At 43.4% G+C, this 20,136-nt stretch overlaps 1 protein-coding gene across 1 annotated transcript in view; it reads right to left on the reverse strand.

The window, feature by feature from the left end:
• MUC16 (mucin 16, cell surface associated) overlaps positions 1–20,136 on the reverse strand; it is a gene marked incomplete at its 5' end in the record, with an annotated part of 73,418 nt that overhangs the window by 14,622 nt on the left and 38,660 nt on the right. The window contains 18 exons of the mRNA XM_084885349.1: positions 65–186; positions 1,566–1,631; positions 2,738–2,773; positions 4,092–4,264; positions 5,865–5,932; positions 6,026–6,150; positions 9,330–9,365; positions 9,659–9,831; positions 10,271–10,338; positions 10,430–10,557; positions 11,729–11,788; positions 12,154–12,189; positions 12,957–12,992; positions 13,100–13,272; positions 13,926–13,993; positions 14,256–14,380; positions 15,102–15,137; positions 15,242–15,414. Coding sequence (XP_084741475.1) covers positions 65–186; positions 1,566–1,631; positions 2,738–2,773; positions 4,092–4,264; positions 5,865–5,932; positions 6,026–6,150; positions 9,330–9,365; positions 9,659–9,831; positions 10,271–10,338; positions 10,430–10,557; positions 11,729–11,788; positions 12,154–12,189; positions 12,957–12,992; positions 13,100–13,272; positions 13,926–13,993; positions 14,256–14,380; positions 15,102–15,137; positions 15,242–15,414 — 1,702 coding nt within the window. The remainder of the gene's footprint in view (positions 1–64; positions 187–1,565; positions 1,632–2,737; positions 2,774–4,091; positions 4,265–5,864; positions 5,933–6,025; positions 6,151–9,329; positions 9,366–9,658; positions 9,832–10,270; positions 10,339–10,429; positions 10,558–11,728; positions 11,789–12,153; positions 12,190–12,956; positions 12,993–13,099; positions 13,273–13,925; positions 13,994–14,255; positions 14,381–15,101; positions 15,138–15,241; positions 15,415–20,136) is intronic.

Consider the following 20,136-nt stretch of genomic DNA (forward strand, 5'->3'; position numbering starts at 1 on the left):
GAGAGCTGGGTAAGAGGCTGGGTGGGATTTACCCGACCAGGAGCTGCTGGGACCAGGGTCTCACCAGGTTCTGCAGGATACTCTGAGTAGAGTTGAATATGGCTGAGCCACTGCCCATGTCTACTGAATACTGGAGGTTGGAGATGGTAAAGTTGAGTGAGAGGGTCTCCAAGTTGTACAACAGAACTGTAAGAAGAGAAGGGATGAGATGGCAGTCACTGGGAGCTGGCCTGAGTCCTCATCAAAATCCTGTAATCATGATAAATCATGATAACCTGTTGTTTTCTTTTCCAGTGGCACCATCACCCACTGGTGTGGTCAAGTCAAAACCATCATAAACACTCAGAAATAAGAGTATTACTCATCTCACCTCCAAGTACTACCAACTCCACGTGTGAATGATTCTCACATACATTACCTCTCTCCATCTTTTCCTAGCCCAGTTCTTACCTTCTCTCACCTGGACCAGTGCCCCAGCAGGCACACTACTAGTAGACACCCAGTCTAAAAGTTGTTCTCCACACTGAATAGTAGTAGAAATTTACTTAAATGAGAGTCTCACTATGGTCACCGCTTCTCTATGTTATCCACGACACCCTATGGCCTTCAGCATTAGGTTCAAGCTTATAATGACCTGACACTCAAGTTCCTTCCTAATCTTGTTCTTACCAGTATTTCAGTTTCATGTATCCATCTACTCCATATTAAGCTTTATACTTCAGGCAAATGAAATCCCTCTCAATTTCACTACACTATGCTGTTTGTGCCTACTGACCCTTTGATCAAACCCCTCTACCAGGTGATTGCCTTCTCCATGATCTATTTGACTAGAGCCATGGTTGGCAAACTGTGGCTTGAGAGCCACATGTGGTCCCTTGAATGTGGCTCGTCCACAAAATACCACAGCCTGGGCGAGTCTATTTTGAAGAAGTGGTGTTAAAAGAAGTTTAAGTTTAAAAAATTTGACTCTCAAAAGAAATTTCAATAGTTGATACTGTTGATATTTGGCTCTGTTGACTAATGAGTTTGCTGACCACTGGACTAGCGCATTCCTACTCCTTATTTTTTTAAAAATATATTTTATTGATTTTTTATAGAGAGGAAGGGAGAGAGATAGAGAGCCAGAAACGTTGATGAGAGAGAAACATCGACCAGCCGCCTCCTGCACACCCCTCACCGGGGATATGCCCGCAACCAATGTACATGCCCTTGACCGGAATCGAACCCGGGACCTTTCAGTCCGCAGACCGACGCTCTGCCACTGAGCCAAACCGATTTCGGCACCTACTCCTTCTTAAAGGCTCCATGTAGGTAACTTTCACCAGAAAGCTATTCCCATTCAAATTATACCAGATGGCTCTTCCCAAAACATCCAACATTTTGTTATAATAGTCTGTTAATCTCACAGGCCTGGAGGCTCCATGAGGGTAGGCATTACATTGAATTGTTGGTATAACTAGTTGCTCTAAAGCCAGAATTTCACAGCCTAGCTCACCAGTTCCTGTGTGACAATTGTCTGAGGGGCTTGAGAGCTTCTCTTAGGAAGGAAAATGTCCCTCAAATACCTGTTGTTGCTTCTGGTTGCACAGGTGATGACAAAGTGGGCAGGACCGTGGTAGGTGGTTCAGGAGCTATGAAAAAGGCAGTCATCAGTGAGGGACATACCTGCCCCCTTCCCCCCCAAAAAAGGGGGAAAGTCCCATTAGGGTCTCATGAACTTCAGCAGAGGTTGTCCTAGGAAAACCACTCACAGGTGTATCATAAATGAGAGTGACAAAAGGTGTAATTGTGTGAGTTTAAGGGTGAGTAAACCTGTAAGTGAAATAAATGAAATGAATTCAAGAGAGTGAGAGCAAGTGAATGATAGACTGAACAAAGAAGACAGGTAGATAGGCGGGCAGAAAATGGACAGACAATAGGATACCTGGATGGACAGAGAAGGAATGAACAAAAAGGGTCAAAGAGAAAGCAGGAAGACTAAAGACAAGGGATAGAAGTTTGAGAGATGGAAGGAAAATAGGATGGAAGGACAGATGTAAGAAAGAACAAACAGGTGAATGGTCAGAAGGAAGAGTGGACAGATGGTAAAAATAGGGAGAGAAAAATAGCACAAAGAAAAGTTGGAGAGATGAATTGAAGGACAGAAAGAATACACACAGGTAAATAAGCAGAAGGAAGATTGTCTGGATGGATGAATGGAAGAAAAGAAGGAAGGAAGGGAAAAAGGAAGGAATGGGTCAGGGAGGGAGGTTTTGGGAAGAGGGAGAAAGAAGATATTTGAGAAAAGGGGTAACTAGAATAATGGAAGAATAGATGGGTTAAAAGATAAACAAAGGAACCACTGGATGAGTTCATGGGCAAATTGGGCTTAACCACTGAGTAGCCCCTAGAGTCTGCAGTTTGATGCTGAGGCCCCTCATGGCGTCCCTGTAAGAGATTTTGTTTTCAGGAGGCATGAACTAAAAGTTACTATCTGATCTCAACCCCATCCCTGTAGGGAATTCTTTGTTAAAATTTCTTTTCTAACCCAAAGGGATGTGGAGAAATTAGAAAGTCAATATCATGGAAGCAGGTCCAAAAACAGGCCGAGGACTCAGCATTCTTCCTCCCACTGACACGTTGGCCCCACTCAAAAGACAGGACTAAATTTAGGGCAAGCTCCCTTTGTCGGTGAGGAGAAAAGTTTGGCTCAGGAACTAAGGAGTCTAAAATGGGCACTAGAGGCAAAGATACGTACTTGTAGGAGGCTCATCTGGACCACGTTCATTGTAACCTGGAAATGAACAAGTCATATATAAAGGGAAGTGGCAAACAATCCCAGGTATTCCATGCATTTGAGTCATGTGGGACTCCTGTCTGGATTCCTTTCCCTATGTGTACCAGGTGAGCATCGAGGCATCTTCTAAGATGAGACCCAAATGCCATATCCACTATGAGGGCTTTCTTGATCTTTCCATTAAAAACCTCTCTTCCCCATCCACCATGCCCCCAACAAAAGACACACATTTATGTTCATACATCCCCCCCACCCCCATTATCCATACACTCCACCATCTTCCCTTCCACTCTCCCTCTAACTATCCCTCCGTCCAATGAATAGCCATTCAGGCTTACTATATGCCAAGTTTCATTACATTTAAGGAACATACACTGAACAAAACAGTTTCTGTCCCATTGGAGGTTACATGTCAGGTTGTATATGTAGCCTGTCTTTGTCCCTGATGCCTGGCTCTTACAGCAGATACTTGATAAATACTGAGTGAACAAAATGAAGCATGTAGGTTGTGCCATTTCCAAGGGAGGCAAATCCTAAAGGGGGCCCTGCAATGGTCAAGGTGAAGGCAACAGATGGAACTCAGAACATCAAGGGGCAGACTGGCCATAAACCTACTGTACATGTGTACAGGCCCCCTCCTTCCTCTGAGCTCCATTTCCCTCCTTGCTAAAGTGGGAGTCACAAAGTACCAAAATGTCTCCCTGACCACCTGATGGGGCCATGGTGGTAAGAGTTAGCTGCCAAGTACAATTTCCAGGTTGTAGATGGAGGAGGGAAGCTGAGTTATTGCAATTAACCTACTATGGGCAAACTCTGCCTCTCAGAACCCCAGATGAATGTCACCCTCTTAAATGTTGTCACTTCTTGGATTGTAGGCTGATGGCCAGTGTGTCGGAAGCCTGGACCTCCTAGATGCTCAGAGTGCCTTACCTCCTTCCTGGTATAGGGCCCCACCCAGAATAGAAGTCTATCCTTAGTCAAGGGTGAGAAGAGAGCAGGGAGGGGAGATAGATGTGCGATTTTCTTTCTCCAAATATCCCCTTGAAAGACTGGCATTGGATGCTGATTATGACTTGGGTCCACAACTCTCAAGCTACACCCATTTGGGCAAATTATTTAACCTTTCTAGGACTCAGTTTATTCTTCTGTAAAACAAGTTTAATCAAGGATCAGCCTGATGGGGTGAGGGAGAAGAGTAAGTGTGGAGTAGAGAATCCCACCTGAGTTTTTCTCAATTTCCCCCTAGAGAACTGGTAAATGGGAATCCTCTGGAGTTAGGGGGTGGCTCCAGTGGAATGGGCTGAGAGCTGCTAACCATTGAGGTAGAGGCTGTCCTTATCCAGAGAGTAGGGGCCCAGACGAGTGATGCCATGGGTTTGCCAGCTCAGCTCATGGAACAGCTGCTTGGCAGGCAAACCTGGACCGTTGGGGGGCTGACGGTAGATGCAGAGAAAGTCCACCCCTGTCTTGGCGCCATTCTTCATAGACCTGGGGAAGAAGAGGTTGACCTTTGGGGGATGCAGTTCTCTTGGCATCTCTCCACCTGTGATTCAGCCTTCTTGAACCGTTTATAGTTTCTCTACCTGGCCACACTCTCTCACCTTGGGATCTTCACACTTCCAGTGACTTCTGTCTGGAAGCCTCTTCCTTTCTTTCTTTACCTGGGCAATTTCCTGTTCATCTTTCAGGTGTCAACAGACACCTCCACTTCTTCAAAGTTCCCTGGAGGTCAGGAACCTCTTCTGTGATTGCAAACCTGCTCATCCACTATGCAAGCATGTATTATTTGTCCCTATTCCCTTCAGTTGTTAACCTCAATTAGGTCATGGAATGTGACAGCACCCAACACATTGCCTGTTCCATGTAAAATCCAAAGTCCAAATGCATTAATAAACAAATGTGATCTATACATGCAGTGGAGTATTATTCAGCCTTAAAAAAGAAGACAATTCTGCCATGCTACAACATGGATAAACCTTAAAGACCTATGGTAATTGAATGAGCATCACAAAAAGACAAAGGCTGCATAATTCTATTCATACCTGGAGTAGTCAGACTCATATAGACAGAATACAGAATGATGAATGCCAAGTTTGGGGTAGAGAGAAATGGGAAGTTGTTGTTTTGTGGATACAGAATTTAATTTTCGCAAGTTTTGGAGATTGGTTTCACAGCAATGTGAATATACTTCAAACTACTAAACTGTATGTTTTAAAATGGTTCAGATGGTAAGTTTGTTATGTATTTTACCAAAATTACAAAAGTTAAACTCCTTCAAGGCTCTACACGGTTTAGACCCTGATGATATCTCAAATCTCATCTCCTCATTCTCTCTAACCTTGTTCTCTCTCTGCTCCAGCCACACTGGCCTCCTTGCTCTTCACTGAATTTGCCAAGTTCATGTCTACCACAGGGTCTTTGCACAGTGTGTCCCCTATGCCTAGAACAGTTTTCATGGCCAAATCCTTCTGGGACACATCTCAGAAGTCACCTCCACAGAGAGGCTACCCTGTCCCCGAGGTAAAACTCCTTTCCCATACTCTCTACTTATTTATGCTTTGCATCACCTTATCGCATTTAAAAGCACTTTACTTCAATACTTACTTTCCTCATTCCTGTCTGATTTCTCCACTAGATGAGGGCAGAGGAAGGGCCACAGTGATATCTACTACTTGCCTCAGAGGTGCTGTACCATCATGTCAGTTTAATTAAAACACTAATTAATTGAGAAGTACTTCATAAACACCAACGGAACAAAAAACTGATCCAGAGACATGAGAATAACTAACTGTCCAATGGGTATAGAGTTTCTGCTTGAGGTGATGAAAAGTTTTGAAACTAGGTAGTGATGATGGGTGCACACCATTGTGCATGTAATTTATGCCACTGAACTGTACACTTAAAATGGTTTAAATGGATAATTTTGTGTCTATATGTATTTTGTCACAATATAAAAAATTAATAATATAATACTTTTTAAATGGATGCAGAAAAGACCCTGCCCCGCCAGAATAGCCTGCCACAACCAGGGGCAGCTCCACAGAAGCCCATTTCCTTTGGTGGTGGGGTTGTAGGGGGGTGTTCTCACCTTAGCGAGATGACCTTGCAACCTGCATATTGGGGACCAAGGCTGCTCCTCCTGAACAACAGGCTGAGCTGGAGAGGAAGGAGAGAGCCAGTATTGGTTAAAGGTGGGCAACAATCCCTGTGATGGGTCATGGAGGTGGGAGGGGTAAACAAGTCTCTCACCAGATGCTGCATGAGGGTGTCTGTGATGTTGAACTTGAGGGAGCCCCGATGGCTCATGTCTGCTGAGTAGCGCAGGTTGTTGATGGTGAAGTTCAGTGTGAAAGACTCCTCACTGACCTCTGCAGCTATGATGGGTGGAGAGCCAAGGCTTGCAGGAAGTTTGGGGGGCCCAATGTCTACCTAAGATTGGGGATTCATGGGACCCACGTCCTTCTGATTAGCCTGAGGGTCACTTGTTAATGGAGACAACTCCAACAGCGAATAGAGCAGGCTTAATGATCTGGGGGCATCAAGATGGGCAATTTCTATCCAGATGCAGGAGTGGAGGGCTCTGAGAAGACAATGTGGCTTTGTACTTTCCCAGGAGAAAAGTCTCCAACTTGCCATGCTTATGGGGAACTGATGACCCCTGGTATTTTTATCCATATTCTTTCTGCTTCCCATCTCTATCTTTGTCTCTCTGTGCCTCAGTCTCTCGCTCTCTTCCATATATATATATATATATATATATATATATATATATATATATATGTCTATTTTTATATCTACGAGAATTGTTGGCTCCTTAAACTACTGCACAGAAGATTGACATACCTGGTTGTAAGTGCAGGAGATAGATCTAATCTCTCATCTATTTATCATTGATCTTTCTATATACCTATGTTATCTATCTACCTATTATCTATCTATCATCTATCCATCTATCTATCTATCTATCTATCTATCTATCTATCTATCTTATCTATCATCTATTTTTCATCTGTCCTGCCAATACAACCAGGTATGTCAACTTCTATGCATTTAATTAAAAAGTTTAAAAATCCTAGCAGCTATAACCAACCTCTCCACACCTCAATTTTTTAAAATAAATATTTTTATTGATTTAAAAGAGGAAAGGAGTTTGACTGAAAACAAATTCAGAACCCTTCAGTCTGTAGGCCGACACTCTATCCACTGAGCCAAACCAGCCAGGGCTCTGCACCTCAGTTTACTCATCTGTAAGAAGAGATAATAAAGGTTCCTACTTCAAAGTATAAGGTTTAAACAAGTTAGTTTTTGTAACATGCTTTAAGCACAGTGCTGGGCACAGAGTAGATACTATATGAGGATTCATTACATAAAATTAATAAGCAAGCACCTCCTCACTATGTCAAAGCTTTTTACATGGATAAATATAATCTGGTTCTAGGATTATTCACGTTAAATAAAGAAGGAAACCAAAGCACAGAAGTGGTCATCTGCCCAAGGACACATGGCTGAAGGGAGGAAAAATCTGGTTCAAACCCCAGACCTTGCTTGTGACCACCCATGGCTCAGAGGACAACATGTAGCTAGTACAATGTTAAATAATTGGGATGATCTGTATAGACCCCAATAGAAGTAGAATTAATGAACATATGATACAAGTAAGACTAGTGGTCCCATGGCTTGACTCTAGAATAGGTAAGTGATGCAGGAGCACAGTGTTTATTTAAGGACAAAACTCAGGGGGAGGGGGGAACATGCTTACCTCCCCTTCTTCCTCCTTCTCTCTACTCTGTAATCACTCCCTTAAAGCTTCTTTCTACCTTTCTGTCTGTCTTCCATTCCATCCATCTATGGATCTTTGCTTTCTTCCTTCCTTCTTCCATCTTCACTTTCATTCATTCATCTTTTCTTCTTCCTTCTTCCATTCCTTTTTTCTTCTACCATCCATCTACCCACCCATCCATTCTTCCATCCATCCATCCATCCTTCCAACCATCATTCTTTCCTACCTCAGTGCTTCTCTTCCTTACTTCTTCCCATTTACACCTCCTTTTATGCATCCTTCTGTCCATCCTCTTATCCCCCTTTCTTCCATCCCTCTTTAATTCCTCCCATCCCTCTTTACTTCCATCTGTTTTATACATCTCTCCTCCTTCCTTACTCTTTTCTCTTCCATTCATCTTTTCTCCCTTCCATCTGCTCTTCCATTTTCTCTCCTTCCCTTCTTCCATTCATCACCTATTCCTTCTTTCCATCCATCAATTTTGTGTTGCCTCCATGTGCATTGACTTGTTCCTATAATGCTCCAGAAACTATACCCAGGACTGTATAGTGATAAACAAAACACAGTCAATGAAGCTGACTTTAACTTACTTTTCATAATATAATTTAGGAAAATATGGTTGTTATTGGACCTCAGGAGCCCAGAAGCCTGTCATGGTTTGGAAAAAGTCAAAAGGGTAGTTGGACCCAAGGATAGTTTGAGAAAATATACCCTAATGCAAGGGTGATTGATTATTGAACACCTACAATGTTTTCATTGCAGTGCTTCAGATGCAAAGGGAGTTTGGCCCATAAACTAAAACACAGTAGGTGTGCACCAAAAATAAGCCTTTTGAAATAAATTAACCCATAATGGAGAGTTAGAGCATAAGTTTTGGAACTACAGGGACTCTGGATTCTATTATTTGCTGTGTGGGCTGGCAGCCTCTTTTAGCCTGAGCTTTGTCATCTGTAAAATGGAGCTAAGGTATATGGTTGTAGTGAGAATTTAAGGACAAAGTATATATGTTTTGGGATAAATTGTGTCCTCTTCCAAAATTCACATATTGTAACCCTACTAATTACTGCCTCGGTAGGTGACTGTATTTGGAATAGGGTCTATTAAAGATGTAATTAAGTTAAAATGAAGACATTGGTGGAAGGAGGCTTATCCAATCTTATAAAGAGAGGGGATTAGAACAACAGAGACTAGGAATATGTGTGCAGAGGAACAACCATGTGAAAAGGCAGCAAGAAGGAAGCCACCTGAAAGCCAAGGAGAAAGGCCTCAGAGAAAATCACCCCTGCCTGCAATTTGATCTTGGACTTCCAACCTCCAAAAGTGTGAGAAAATAATTTCTGTTTCTTGAACCACCCAATATTTTGTTATGGCAGCCAGAACTGACTAATACAGTATGAAACTTAGATGGTGCCTGGAAGGTAGTGAGTTGAAATCACCAAAAATCATTAAAACAATGGGTATAACACTGATGCTGAGAAACTAATAACAACAAAGACATGAATGAAATGATAAGAAAAGAGAACCCAGGGTAGGGTTTTAGAAAAATTAAAGTGAAAACCATGTGAGGGTCAGATATGGGAAACCATGTCAGTCTCTAAGATTTTATCACCCTGGGCTGGAATTCTCTACCAGAACCCTGGGAGAAAAAGAAGGAATGTGTTAGGGGCCCTTCCAGGTGTTTCTCTCACCAAGGACAGAAGGTGAATGAGAACAAACGCTTTCAACAACTGCAGTGGGAATGAAACCCAGGAAATCGGGGCCAGAAATACTCACTGGTGGGAGTCATGGTTGTGACTTGCAAGGTGTAACCTGCAAAGAGAAGGTGAGAGGAACTGAGTGAGTTTTGGGATGAACATAGAAATTAAGGGAAAGACAGTTTTGTGTGTGATGAAAGTAGAGGTAAAAGGCAGTGGAGAAATATTCAAGGAGGAGGCAACCAGGCAATGAGATTGAAGGTGGCTAGACCCAGTGATTATTTCATCACAAGGAAGACTGAACCTGGACCAAAAGGAAAAAAGAATGGATGATTTATTGCTTTAGAGAAATGAAGGCAACACAAACCCCAACTGGAAAAGAGATTATGGTTGTAGCTAACTCCTCACCATTAACGTGAAGGCTGTTCCTGTCCAGGGTGAAGGAGCCCAGCCAGGTGACACCATGGGTCTCATGGCTCAGCTCCCAGTACAGCTGCTCTCTGTCCAGCCTGGGACCCGCATGGTCAGAGTGGAGGGTGCAGACAATGTCCACACCAGTGGCTGCTCCATGTTTCTCAGACCTGGAGAAGGAAGGACATGGGGGTGTGGGATATGGAAGGAGGTCCTTTTGGGTGTGGAAAGTGAAAGGGAATAGGCTGAGGAAATGCTGAAGAGGTAGCTCTGAAGCCTTGTTGGGCCTCTCTTAAATGTCTCTCATCTGAGCCAACCTCTCACAATTAGGCACAGAAAACGTTTTAATTAGAATGTGCAGACAGGATGCAGTAGTTCTCTAATAGAAGAACCTTCAATGAAAACAAAATGTTCTCTAAATTACATGAACTATAAACATGGTGCTTTATTTCTAAGCCTTGAGCATTCTCACTACCTTTGGGCATGAAGAAGCATGAAGGTATCATGGAGGGTGCTGAAGGCCAGCAGTGCCAGGGACATGTCCAAGAATTGAGCCCTGTTGGCTGGTGCATAAGTCACTCTATCTGGGGGGGTGGGGGGTGGTCTCACCTGAGCGAGGCCAGTCTGCAGTCTGAGAAGCGGGGTCCAGCACTGGTCTTACCAAGCAAGAGCCTCAACTGGAAAGGGAAAAGGGGTAGTGAGCAGAAGGGCTGAGGACTGTGGGCAGGCATGAGGTGGGGTTGACGCTGGTCACTGAAGAGCCTTTACCTGGTGCTGTAGGATCCTCTCAGTGGAATTGAACTTCAAGGAAGCTGGGTGCCCCATGTCCTCTGTGTAATGCAGGTTGGTGATGGTGAAGTTCAGGGTGAAGAACACCAGGGTGGGGGCAGTGGCCACTGTCGGGGAGGAAGAGAAATATGTTCAGCTGGGATCACAGTAAACACCAAAGGTGCCTGGGACTCTAACCAGGGGGCACCAGCAGTGGACTAAGTATAGCCACAGGCTGCAGGAGCTGAAAGAGAAAATGTTATGCAATTGCTAAGACATCGGGAACCTCCACTCATTTATTCAGTGAGCATCTATTGAGCTCTACTGTGTGAGAGGCTCTGTGCTGGACTCTGTGGATCAAAGAAGAATAAGGCATAGTCTCCTAATGTTGTGACCAGGAGAGGGATCAGAGCATTATGATGCAGGGAAGCCAGAAGATGTACCATTCAAAGACAGACACTCCATCAAAGACTGGGGGAAGCTTCCCAGAGAAAACATCATTTTTGGTCTCACCAAAAGCTCAAGTAAGAGTTAGGTGACAGGAGCTGAGCAAGTGGAAAAAGTGCTCAGGCAGAAGGAACAAGGCCCGACAGGAGGGCAAAGCTGTTGCACTTAAGGAACTTGAAGTCCTTTCACTGTGGCCTTGGGGGAGTCTAGACATGAAATTGGAGGGAGCGTGTGAGCCCAAGAAGGGAAACCAGTGTCTATGCAGCTCAGGGGTTTGGGTGTGATTCCTAGAGCAGTGGTCATCCAAAGATTCTAACATACAGGAATTATGTGAACATCAGGAGGGAGGCTGCAGCTGCTGTGTGGACTATAGTTGGCTAGAGTGGAGGCATCTGCAGCTGCCCTAGCAAAAAAATCAGGTGGCATGCATAAAGGCCGAGTGATGCAGATGCAGAGAAAAGAAGGAATCATGAGCTATTCCATAAGGAGAGGAGATGAACTGGTGATGGATGGATGTGGGAGGTGAGCAACAAGGTGAGTCAAGTTTGGCGCCTGCCTTGATGATGATGAGAAAGAGTAAGTTTGTGAAAAGATGATGACTTTAGGGTCAGAGACCAAGGGGCTGGATGATGTCTAGGAGGTGGGTGGACCAAGGGTCAGCAGCAGCTGTGTGTTGTGGGCTGGACTCAGAATCTGGATTCTGAGCAGCTGGATCCTGATAGCTAGGCAGTCCGTGCAATCCATGCAAATGAATAAGTGAAAAAAAAGTGATCTAGTATTGCTAGAGGGTGAGTGAGCAAGGAGAGCAGTGATCTAGTATGAGTGATTTTGCAGAGAGGTTTTGGTGCCTACCTGTGGGCCTGCTGGAGGGGGAGGAAGCCAAAGAAATGAAGGGTATGGATGTCACAGGAACTGAGGAAAACAACCAGGAATAAAATCTAAAGTGTACTGTAATCTTAAGGGAATGGTAGCATTAGTGGTGGGTTATTTAAATAAAATGTGCACCTCTCTCTATGCACCATTTATCCTGGGGTTGATTGTGTGGGGAGTAGGGAGGGAGGTGACTCCTTACACTCCAAGTTTAACCACATTCCTATGCATGACCTCTGGACACCTTCCCATCTTAATGGGCAGGGGCATTAACAGGAGGAAAGAGTTGGCTGGGCAATGGAAATGGAGGATTTAAAACAAGCTGTGATGCTAAAAGATGGCCCTCCTCAGTTTATTTTTAGGGACAGGGCAGTGGTCACAGGTACACAGAAACCTGAAATACTCACTATTGGGGGTGGTGGCTGATGACAAATGGGTGTAACCTGTAAAGAGAGGGAGAGATAGTGAGGAAGAGGGAAGGAAGACATCTTCCATGGGAAAGCAAATTGGCCTGACTAGCGTGGCTCAGTGGTTGAGTGTCAACCTATGAACCAGGAGGTCACGGTTAGATTCCTGGTTAAGCACATGCCCGGGTTGCATGCTCAATCCCCAGTGTGGGGCATGTCGGAGGCAGCCGATCAATGATTCTCTCTCTCATGGATGTTTCTATGTCTCTTTCCCTCCCCATTCCTTTCTGAAATCAATAAAAAATAAAAATAAAAAAGTTAAATTGTCCATTGAAGAGATGGCAGCTAGACTCACAGCTTGGATATATTATATTAAAAGGAAGACAAAGTGCTCACCTGAAAGACACAAAATTCACCCTTCCCACCCCAGAGAGGCAGAGCCCTGCTCAAATACCTCTGAAATGTGAGGCCCCAGTGAGAGTCTGAACTTGGAAGCTTGTGGCCATAGAGCCTCCTCATTGGGAAGAAGGAGACCCAGCCCCAACACAGCCCCTCAGCATTGATGTAAACACCTGCATCACAGAAACTGGGAGAAAGCATCCCCAGTACTCAACTGGGAATCATTCTGGAGATTCCAGGGAGAAGGTGGCCACTTCTGGACTGTATGGGTACTGGTCCCCATTTTCCCCAGGCAGGAGGTGAGGTGGGGGTGGGGCATGGAGGCAGTGGACTCCTGGCCTCTTTCGTTACTAAGGTCTGAGAATTATGGGGCTGTAGAGACTTCTGAACCTCAGAATACTTACTTCTAGGGGTGGTGGTCTGGGTTTGGTAGGTGTAACCTGCAAATGTGGAGAAACAGAGTGAGAAAGGGAAGGATTAGGGAAAAGGGCAATGGAGATGGAGGATTTAAAACAAGCTATGATGCTAAAAAGATGGCCCTCCTCACCGTTGATGTAGAAACTGTCCTGGTCTAGGGTGTAGGGGCCCAACTGGGTAAAACCACCAGTCAGCAGGCTCAGCTCCCAGTACAGCCGCTCCCTGTCCAGCCCAGGGACCACAGGGTCAGGGCGATGTGTGCAGACAATGTCCACTCCAGTGGCTGTCCCTTCCTTCTTGGGCCTGGCAAGGGTGAATGACAGGAGTGACAAAAATGAAGTGAATTCCTAGGGAGAGGGTCTTAGCAGTTCTGGGGCAGGACAGGAATGAGCCATAGGAAATGAGGAGGCAGTAGAGAGGTGAGAAGTCAAACTTAGATTCTCTGAGCTCACTGACTCTGGCCATCCTCACACTGTGAGCAGTCAGTGAGTGGGAAAATTATTAAATTGCAAGGCAGAAACTGTCAGTGACTGAGAAAATTATGATTAAATTAAAATGCAGAAACCTGTATCCTTAAGGCCTGGGGACAGGAAAGCTCATCCAAGAGACATGAATAGAGATTGAATTTGGGATTAAAGCAAGTGGGAGACACTTTTTCTTGAGAAAAATGCTGGAAACAGAACTGAAAACCTAAATGAAATGCCCTCCCTGGTCAAAGGGAGGAAAGAGGAAATTCAGAAAGATGACCGGAGTAGGGATCCAAGCCTACTGATGATTTTGCAGAATCTGAGATAGTTGGTAGGAGGAGGTTCAATCAGAAGAAGCACTGGTCCTGGAGCAAACACCTCCTGAATTCCACTTTCAGAACTTAGACCAGGAAGGCAGGAAGAAGCAAAACTAACTTCTCAGATCTGGAAGCACCTGAGGCTGCTCTGATTGGCTATACAAGGTCTCACCTGAGGCGGGTCAGTCTGCAGTCTGAGTAGAGGGTGCCAACACTAGTATTCTTGAACAAGGCCTTGAGCTGTGGGTGAGGACAAGGGGAAAAAAAACAGATGGATGGAGAGGCAGGGGCAAGATGGTCATCTAAGGTTGGGTAGGAGAGACATGGGCAGGGCTAGCACTGATGAATAGGGCAGGAATGGGAGGGGTTGTCACCAGTGGGCAGGAGGGAGTTTAGATAGATGGCTTCAAAGAGCAGGAGAGGGTGCAGTGGGTGGAGCTGGCATCAGTGTGCTTTGCAGAAGTTAGGTGGGCAGATTTAGTACCATGGGCAGGTCTCTCACCAGGCGCTGCAGGAACTTCTCGGTGGTATTGAATTTCAAGGAGCCTGGAGGCCAAGTGTCATCTATGTACTGCAGGTTAGTGATGGTGAAGTTGAGGGTAAAAGGCACCAGGGGTGGTCTTGTGGCTGCAACAGGGGAGGGAGAGAAGAGCCCACACTGAGTCAGGCCTGGGATGGATGTAGGGGGCAGGGCCTGAGGCCATGATCCTGAGACCACTGGCCATCTCACTGGAGACACTGTGAGGGCTGATGGTCCTTGTGGCCTAATTCTAGAATCACCAGTGTTGAGGTTAGACCATCACATGCAGCAGGTGAGGGAGGGAACAATTTGGAAGCTTATCCAGTTTTGAAGGAGATGATTTACACCTAAAATTATTATTTATCTCAAATCAGTTGCTAACTTATTTTCTTCCATCCATCCACCTACCAACATTTAGTGGCTATTTCTCTGTGTTCAGCTAACAAAACAAAAATGATTCACAGCGCCGAAACCAGTTTTGCATAGTGGATAGAGTGTCGGTCTGCGGACTGAAGATTCTGGTCAAGGTTCGATTCCGGTCAAGGGCATGTACATTGGTTGCGGGCACATCCCTGGCAGGAGGCAGCTGGTTGATGTTTCTCTCTCATCGATGTTTCTAGCTCTCTATCCCTCTTCCTTCCTCTCTGTGGAAAATCAATAAAATATATTTTTAAAAAATGATTCACAGCTGTGTGGTATTGCAATGACTCCCCAGCCTGTGTCCCTGACCCTTTCCCTCCCTGAGAGCTGGAGATGTGGGCAAGGGTCTGTCACTTCCTTTCCTGGTAGGGTAGAGGGGGCTTCTAAAGGCTACTCATCAGTACTCACCATGGGGGGTGGTTTCTGATGTCTGGTGTGTGTAACCTGCAGAGAGAGAGAGAAGGTGATGGATATAGGGAAGGAATAATAGGCATGCCAGGGAGCATGAGGGCTCAGCAGAACACAAAGGAAAGGTGGCCACTGCTCACCATTGACATAAAGACTGTCCTGGTCCAGGGTGTAGGGACCCAACTTGGTGACATCTTGGGTCAGCTGGCTCAGCTCCCTGTACAGCTGCTTTCTGTCCAGCCCAGGGCCTGCAGGGTCAGGATGGTAGTTGCAGGCTATGTCCACACTGGTGGCTGCTCCATCTCTCTCAGGCCTGTGGAGGTAGGGACACAGAGGCAGAGACAATGAGGATCCATCTGCAGAAGGTCCTTGAGAACATTGTGGGGTACCACAGTGAAAGTTCGAAGTGGTATGGCTCTTTCCAACAGGAATTTTGTATCTTCCATCATTGAGTGAATTTGCTCCACATTGTAAAAACAGTTCCATAAGAGGCCAGCTTCTGTACAGGACTCCCTTCATTGGCCTCCCTACCCTTTACAATCCATTCTATGTGCAGTAGTCCATTCTATGTGCAACTCTAAATGGAAATCTGTCCTTGTTAGACAGATTTGCCAAAAACTTTTCACTCTCTACTGTTTGTGAACAAAGCTCCATTGTTGCAAACAGGCACATTAGGAAATCAAAGACCTCCTTTGCTCACCTCGCCTCTCTGCCTCCCTCCTCGAAGGTGAGTACTTCTAATTTGCATGTCCTCTCTGCCTTAGACTCTGCTTTCCCCACGTTATCCCCTCTGACTGCAACACTCCTCTTGTCCCAGAACTGTGTCTTCTGCCATCATTTCTGCTCTCCAAGGTCTCATCCCAGTTCCTCTAGGTCCTATACTTCCCTCATTTCTCAGCACTTCAGTGTTGTCACTGGCCATCATTTCTCATCTACAAAATGGGTGTAATCACAATTCCAGGTATATCATGTGGGGATTAAATCTATTGGTATTAGTAATTTGCTTAGAATAGTATAATTAATATATATATACACATATTTGCATATAATTAATATAATACACAATTCTTGATGACAGAATTTGTGCTTTGGCTCCCATCAAGTTTTTGGAGCAGAGCATCGAGCTTGGTACACACTACAGGCACCAGCAATGTTTGTGAATAGAAAGAAAATGCGTGGAACTCCAGGCCAGGGGAGTGGAGAGGTCATGTTCACTATGGGGCATCGGCAGCCCAGGCTGGGCTCTAAGGAAGGTGACTTCATTCCATCTCTCTCTGTTCAGGAAGATAATCCTTTCTCAAATTCTATTTTTGGAGGCCTGGAGAGTTATTTCTGGGAGATGGCCACTAAGGCTCAATCCTCCAAAAGATGTCAGAATAGAGCAGGCCACACATTAGGATATCAAAAACCTGCTTTGCTCACTTCACCTCTCTGCCTCCCTCCTCAGAAATCCCCATCACTAGATGACCTAGGGCCGAGCTCCACACATCTGCATTGGAAGGAAGAAGACAATCAAAGGCAGGAATGATGTGGAATGAGAATGGACCTAAGGTTCTTCACAAAGAAAAGAGATAAAGTAAGCTTAGTGAGCAAAGGCCTGGGCTCTGAGGAGACTGGGCTTGAATCCCAGTTCTACCATTTAGCAGCTATTGGCTCTGGGCAAGGTCCTGAACTTCTCTGTGCCTTGATATTTCATCTATAAAATGATGAGATTAATAATAATGTTTAAAGATTTGGGAGATGATTTATGGAAATCATTTAAATGACCCTCTGGATTTGCACTCCCAGGGGACATTTGAAAATGTCTGAAGACATTTTTGATTGTCATAATCTTGGGGGATTGGGGTACTTCAGGCATCTAGTGGGTAGAGGCCAAGATGTTGCTAAATATCCTACAATGCACAGGACAGCCACCCACAAGAATTACCTGACCCAAAATGTCAGTAGTGACCATCTGTGAAGAACCTCAATGTCTGATGCATACTAAGTGCTTCCTGTGTGTTAGTCTTCAGAATACTTATATCCAGGAGTGACATCAGCTGCATGGCAGTATGACTGGACCTTCAGGTCTCTCCCTTTTAAGTTACAACAAGTCAAACATTTATAATTCAACAAAGGATTCCATGCTCAACACACAGAGGTGTCTGAGATATATCGCACTGAGACAACTAAAGGTGGCATATCTGAGTGAACAGTGGAGACAGAATGAGAGGAGAAAGAACAGAGACAGAAGCTGCATACAGTCCAGTGCTCCCCAAGACTTCAGCAGACACAATAGCAGGTAAGGGTTGGGGTGCAACCAACACTGGGCAAAGCAGAGGGGCAAAGATAGCAATTGGGTCTACGTGGCTAGCACACTAAGGTTGGGCCCAGGGCCAGGAGCATAGAATTGGTGCAAAATTTGCAATGCTCCACAGCCCACCGGTATGAAACAACCGATTCCCCAGACTCGGGAAGCACTCACCCTGTGGCCTAAAGAGCAGTAAAATCCTTACTCAGCAGATCGCAAAAGGGCTGAAATAAACTTTCCAGCCAAAGTAGTTTATACTTATTACATCAAATCCACATGGAAGAGCAGACCAATATCTCTGATAAATATAGATGTAAAAAACTTTTAAAAAGTACTAGAAAAATCAAATACAACAACACATTAAAAAGATAATATATCATGACCAAGTGGAGTTCACTCCATGGACATAAAGATGTTCAATATAAGCAAATTGATCCCTGTGATGCACATATTAATAAAATAAAAAACAAAATCATAAGATCATATAAATTAATGCAAAAAAGCCTTTGACAAGATACAACATTCATTTATGATTAAAACACTTAATATAATGGGTTTCGAAGGAAGGCATCTCAACATAATGAAGGTCATATAAGACAAACCCCTAGCTAATATCACAGCTAAAGGTGAAAAACTGAAAGTTTTAACTCTAAAATCAGGTACAAAAAATTATGTCCACTCTCATCAATATTATTCAACATAGTACTGGAAGTTCTAGCCAGAGCAATCAGGCAAGAGAAAGAAATAAAAGGTGTTCAAATTGGAAAGAAGTAAAATTGTCACTTTTTTCAGATGGCAAGAATCCACCAAAAAAGTGATTAGGACAACAAATACAATAAAGTTGCAGAATATAACAATGATGTAAAAAAATCTACTGCATTCCTATAGACTAACAATAAAATTTCAGAAAAAATAAATGGAAAAAAACACACACTTCCAATTCCATTTGCAATTACAACAAAAAGTAAAATACCTAGGAATAAACTGAACAAAGAATGTGAAAGACCTATACAATGAAAACTACAAGACATTGTTAAAAAATGAGAAAGACAATCATTTAAATGATTTCCATACTTCACCTCCCAAACTCTTTAAATATCATTATTAATCTCATCATTTTACAGAAGAAACATCAAGGCACAGAGAAGATCAGGAATTTGCCCAGAGCCAATAGCTGACAATCATGATGGATCAGAAGACTCAACATCATTAAAATAGCCACATACTTAAAGAAATATACATATTTAATGCAATCCCCATCAAAATCCCAATGGCACTTTTCAGAGAAGTATAACAAACATTTCATCAAATTTGTATGGAACCACAAAAAAACCCCAGATAGCCAAAGCAATCCTGAGAAAAGAAGAACAAGGACAGAAGTAGCATACTCTCTTCCTTCAAATTATACTACAGAGCTATAATAATCAAAGCAGTATGGTATTGGCAGAAAAACAGACACACATAAAAATGGAACAGAATTGACAGCCCAGAAATAAACCCACAACTAATTTTCTACAAAGGATCAAAAACATATAATGGAGAAGAGAAAGCCTTTTTAGGAAATGATGTTGGGAAAATTGGAAAGCCACATGCCAAAGGATGAAACTAGACTGTTATTGAACACCATACACAAAAATTAACTCAAAATGGATCACAGACCTAAACATAAGACTGGTAACAATAAAATAAATAAAAAGAAACATAGGTACTAAACTTATGGACTTTGGTCTCATAGAAGCTTTTGTGACTTTGATACCAAATGCAAGGGAAGTGAAAGTAAAAATAGATGAATGGGACTGCATCAAACTAAAAAGCTTCTGCACAGAAAAAGAAACCATCAACAAAACAAACAGGCAAAAATGAGAGAAGATATTTGCAAACAATACCTCTGATAAAGGGCTAATATCCAAAACATATAAATTCTTCCTACAACTCAACAACAAAGAACAAACAATGCAATTAAAAAATGTGCAGAGGACCAAACAGATACTTTTCCCAAGAAGACATACAAATGGCCATTTATACACATATGAAAAGATGCTCAACTTCACTAGCTATAAAGAAAATGCAAATTAAACTACAATAAGATACCACTTTACCCTTGTTAGAATGGCTATTATCAACAAGACAAGAAATAACAAGTGTTGGACAGGATGTAGAGAAAAAGGAACCCTCATTCACTGCAGGTAGGAATGTTAACTGGTACAGCTACTATGGAAAATAGTACGGAGTTTCCTCCAAAAATTAAGCATAGAACTACCACATGATTCAGAAACCTTTCTTCTGGATATCTACTTGAAATTTTTTGAAAACATTTATTTAAAAATATATATGCACTGTATGTTCATTGCAGCATTATTCATGAAGCCAAGACATGAAAATAATGTCCTGCGATGGATGATTATATAAAAAAAGATGTGGTAAATATATGCAATATAATACTACTCAGCCATTAGAAGGGATGAAATAGATTTGATGACAGTATGGATGAACCTTGAAAGTATCCTGCTAAGTGAAATAAATCAAATGGAAAAAAATAAGCTTATGATTTCACTCATATGTGGGATAGAAAACAGAAAGCAACAAATGAACAAACAAAACAAACAAGTCATAGATACAGACAACAGAAGAGGTTGGGGGGAGGTTGAAGAGGGTAAATGGGTCAAATATACCAGGTGTACCAGTTAATAATGTGGATTTTGTAATCAAAGAAAACATAATAATTTCAAGAGAAACATCAAAAGT

The sequence above is a fragment of the Pipistrellus hanaki genome, assembly GCF_964339955.1.
Source record: "Pipistrellus hanaki genome assembly, chromosome: 5".
NCBI classification, from domain to species: Eukaryota; Metazoa; Chordata; class Mammalia; order Chiroptera; family Vespertilionidae; genus Pipistrellus; species Pipistrellus hanaki.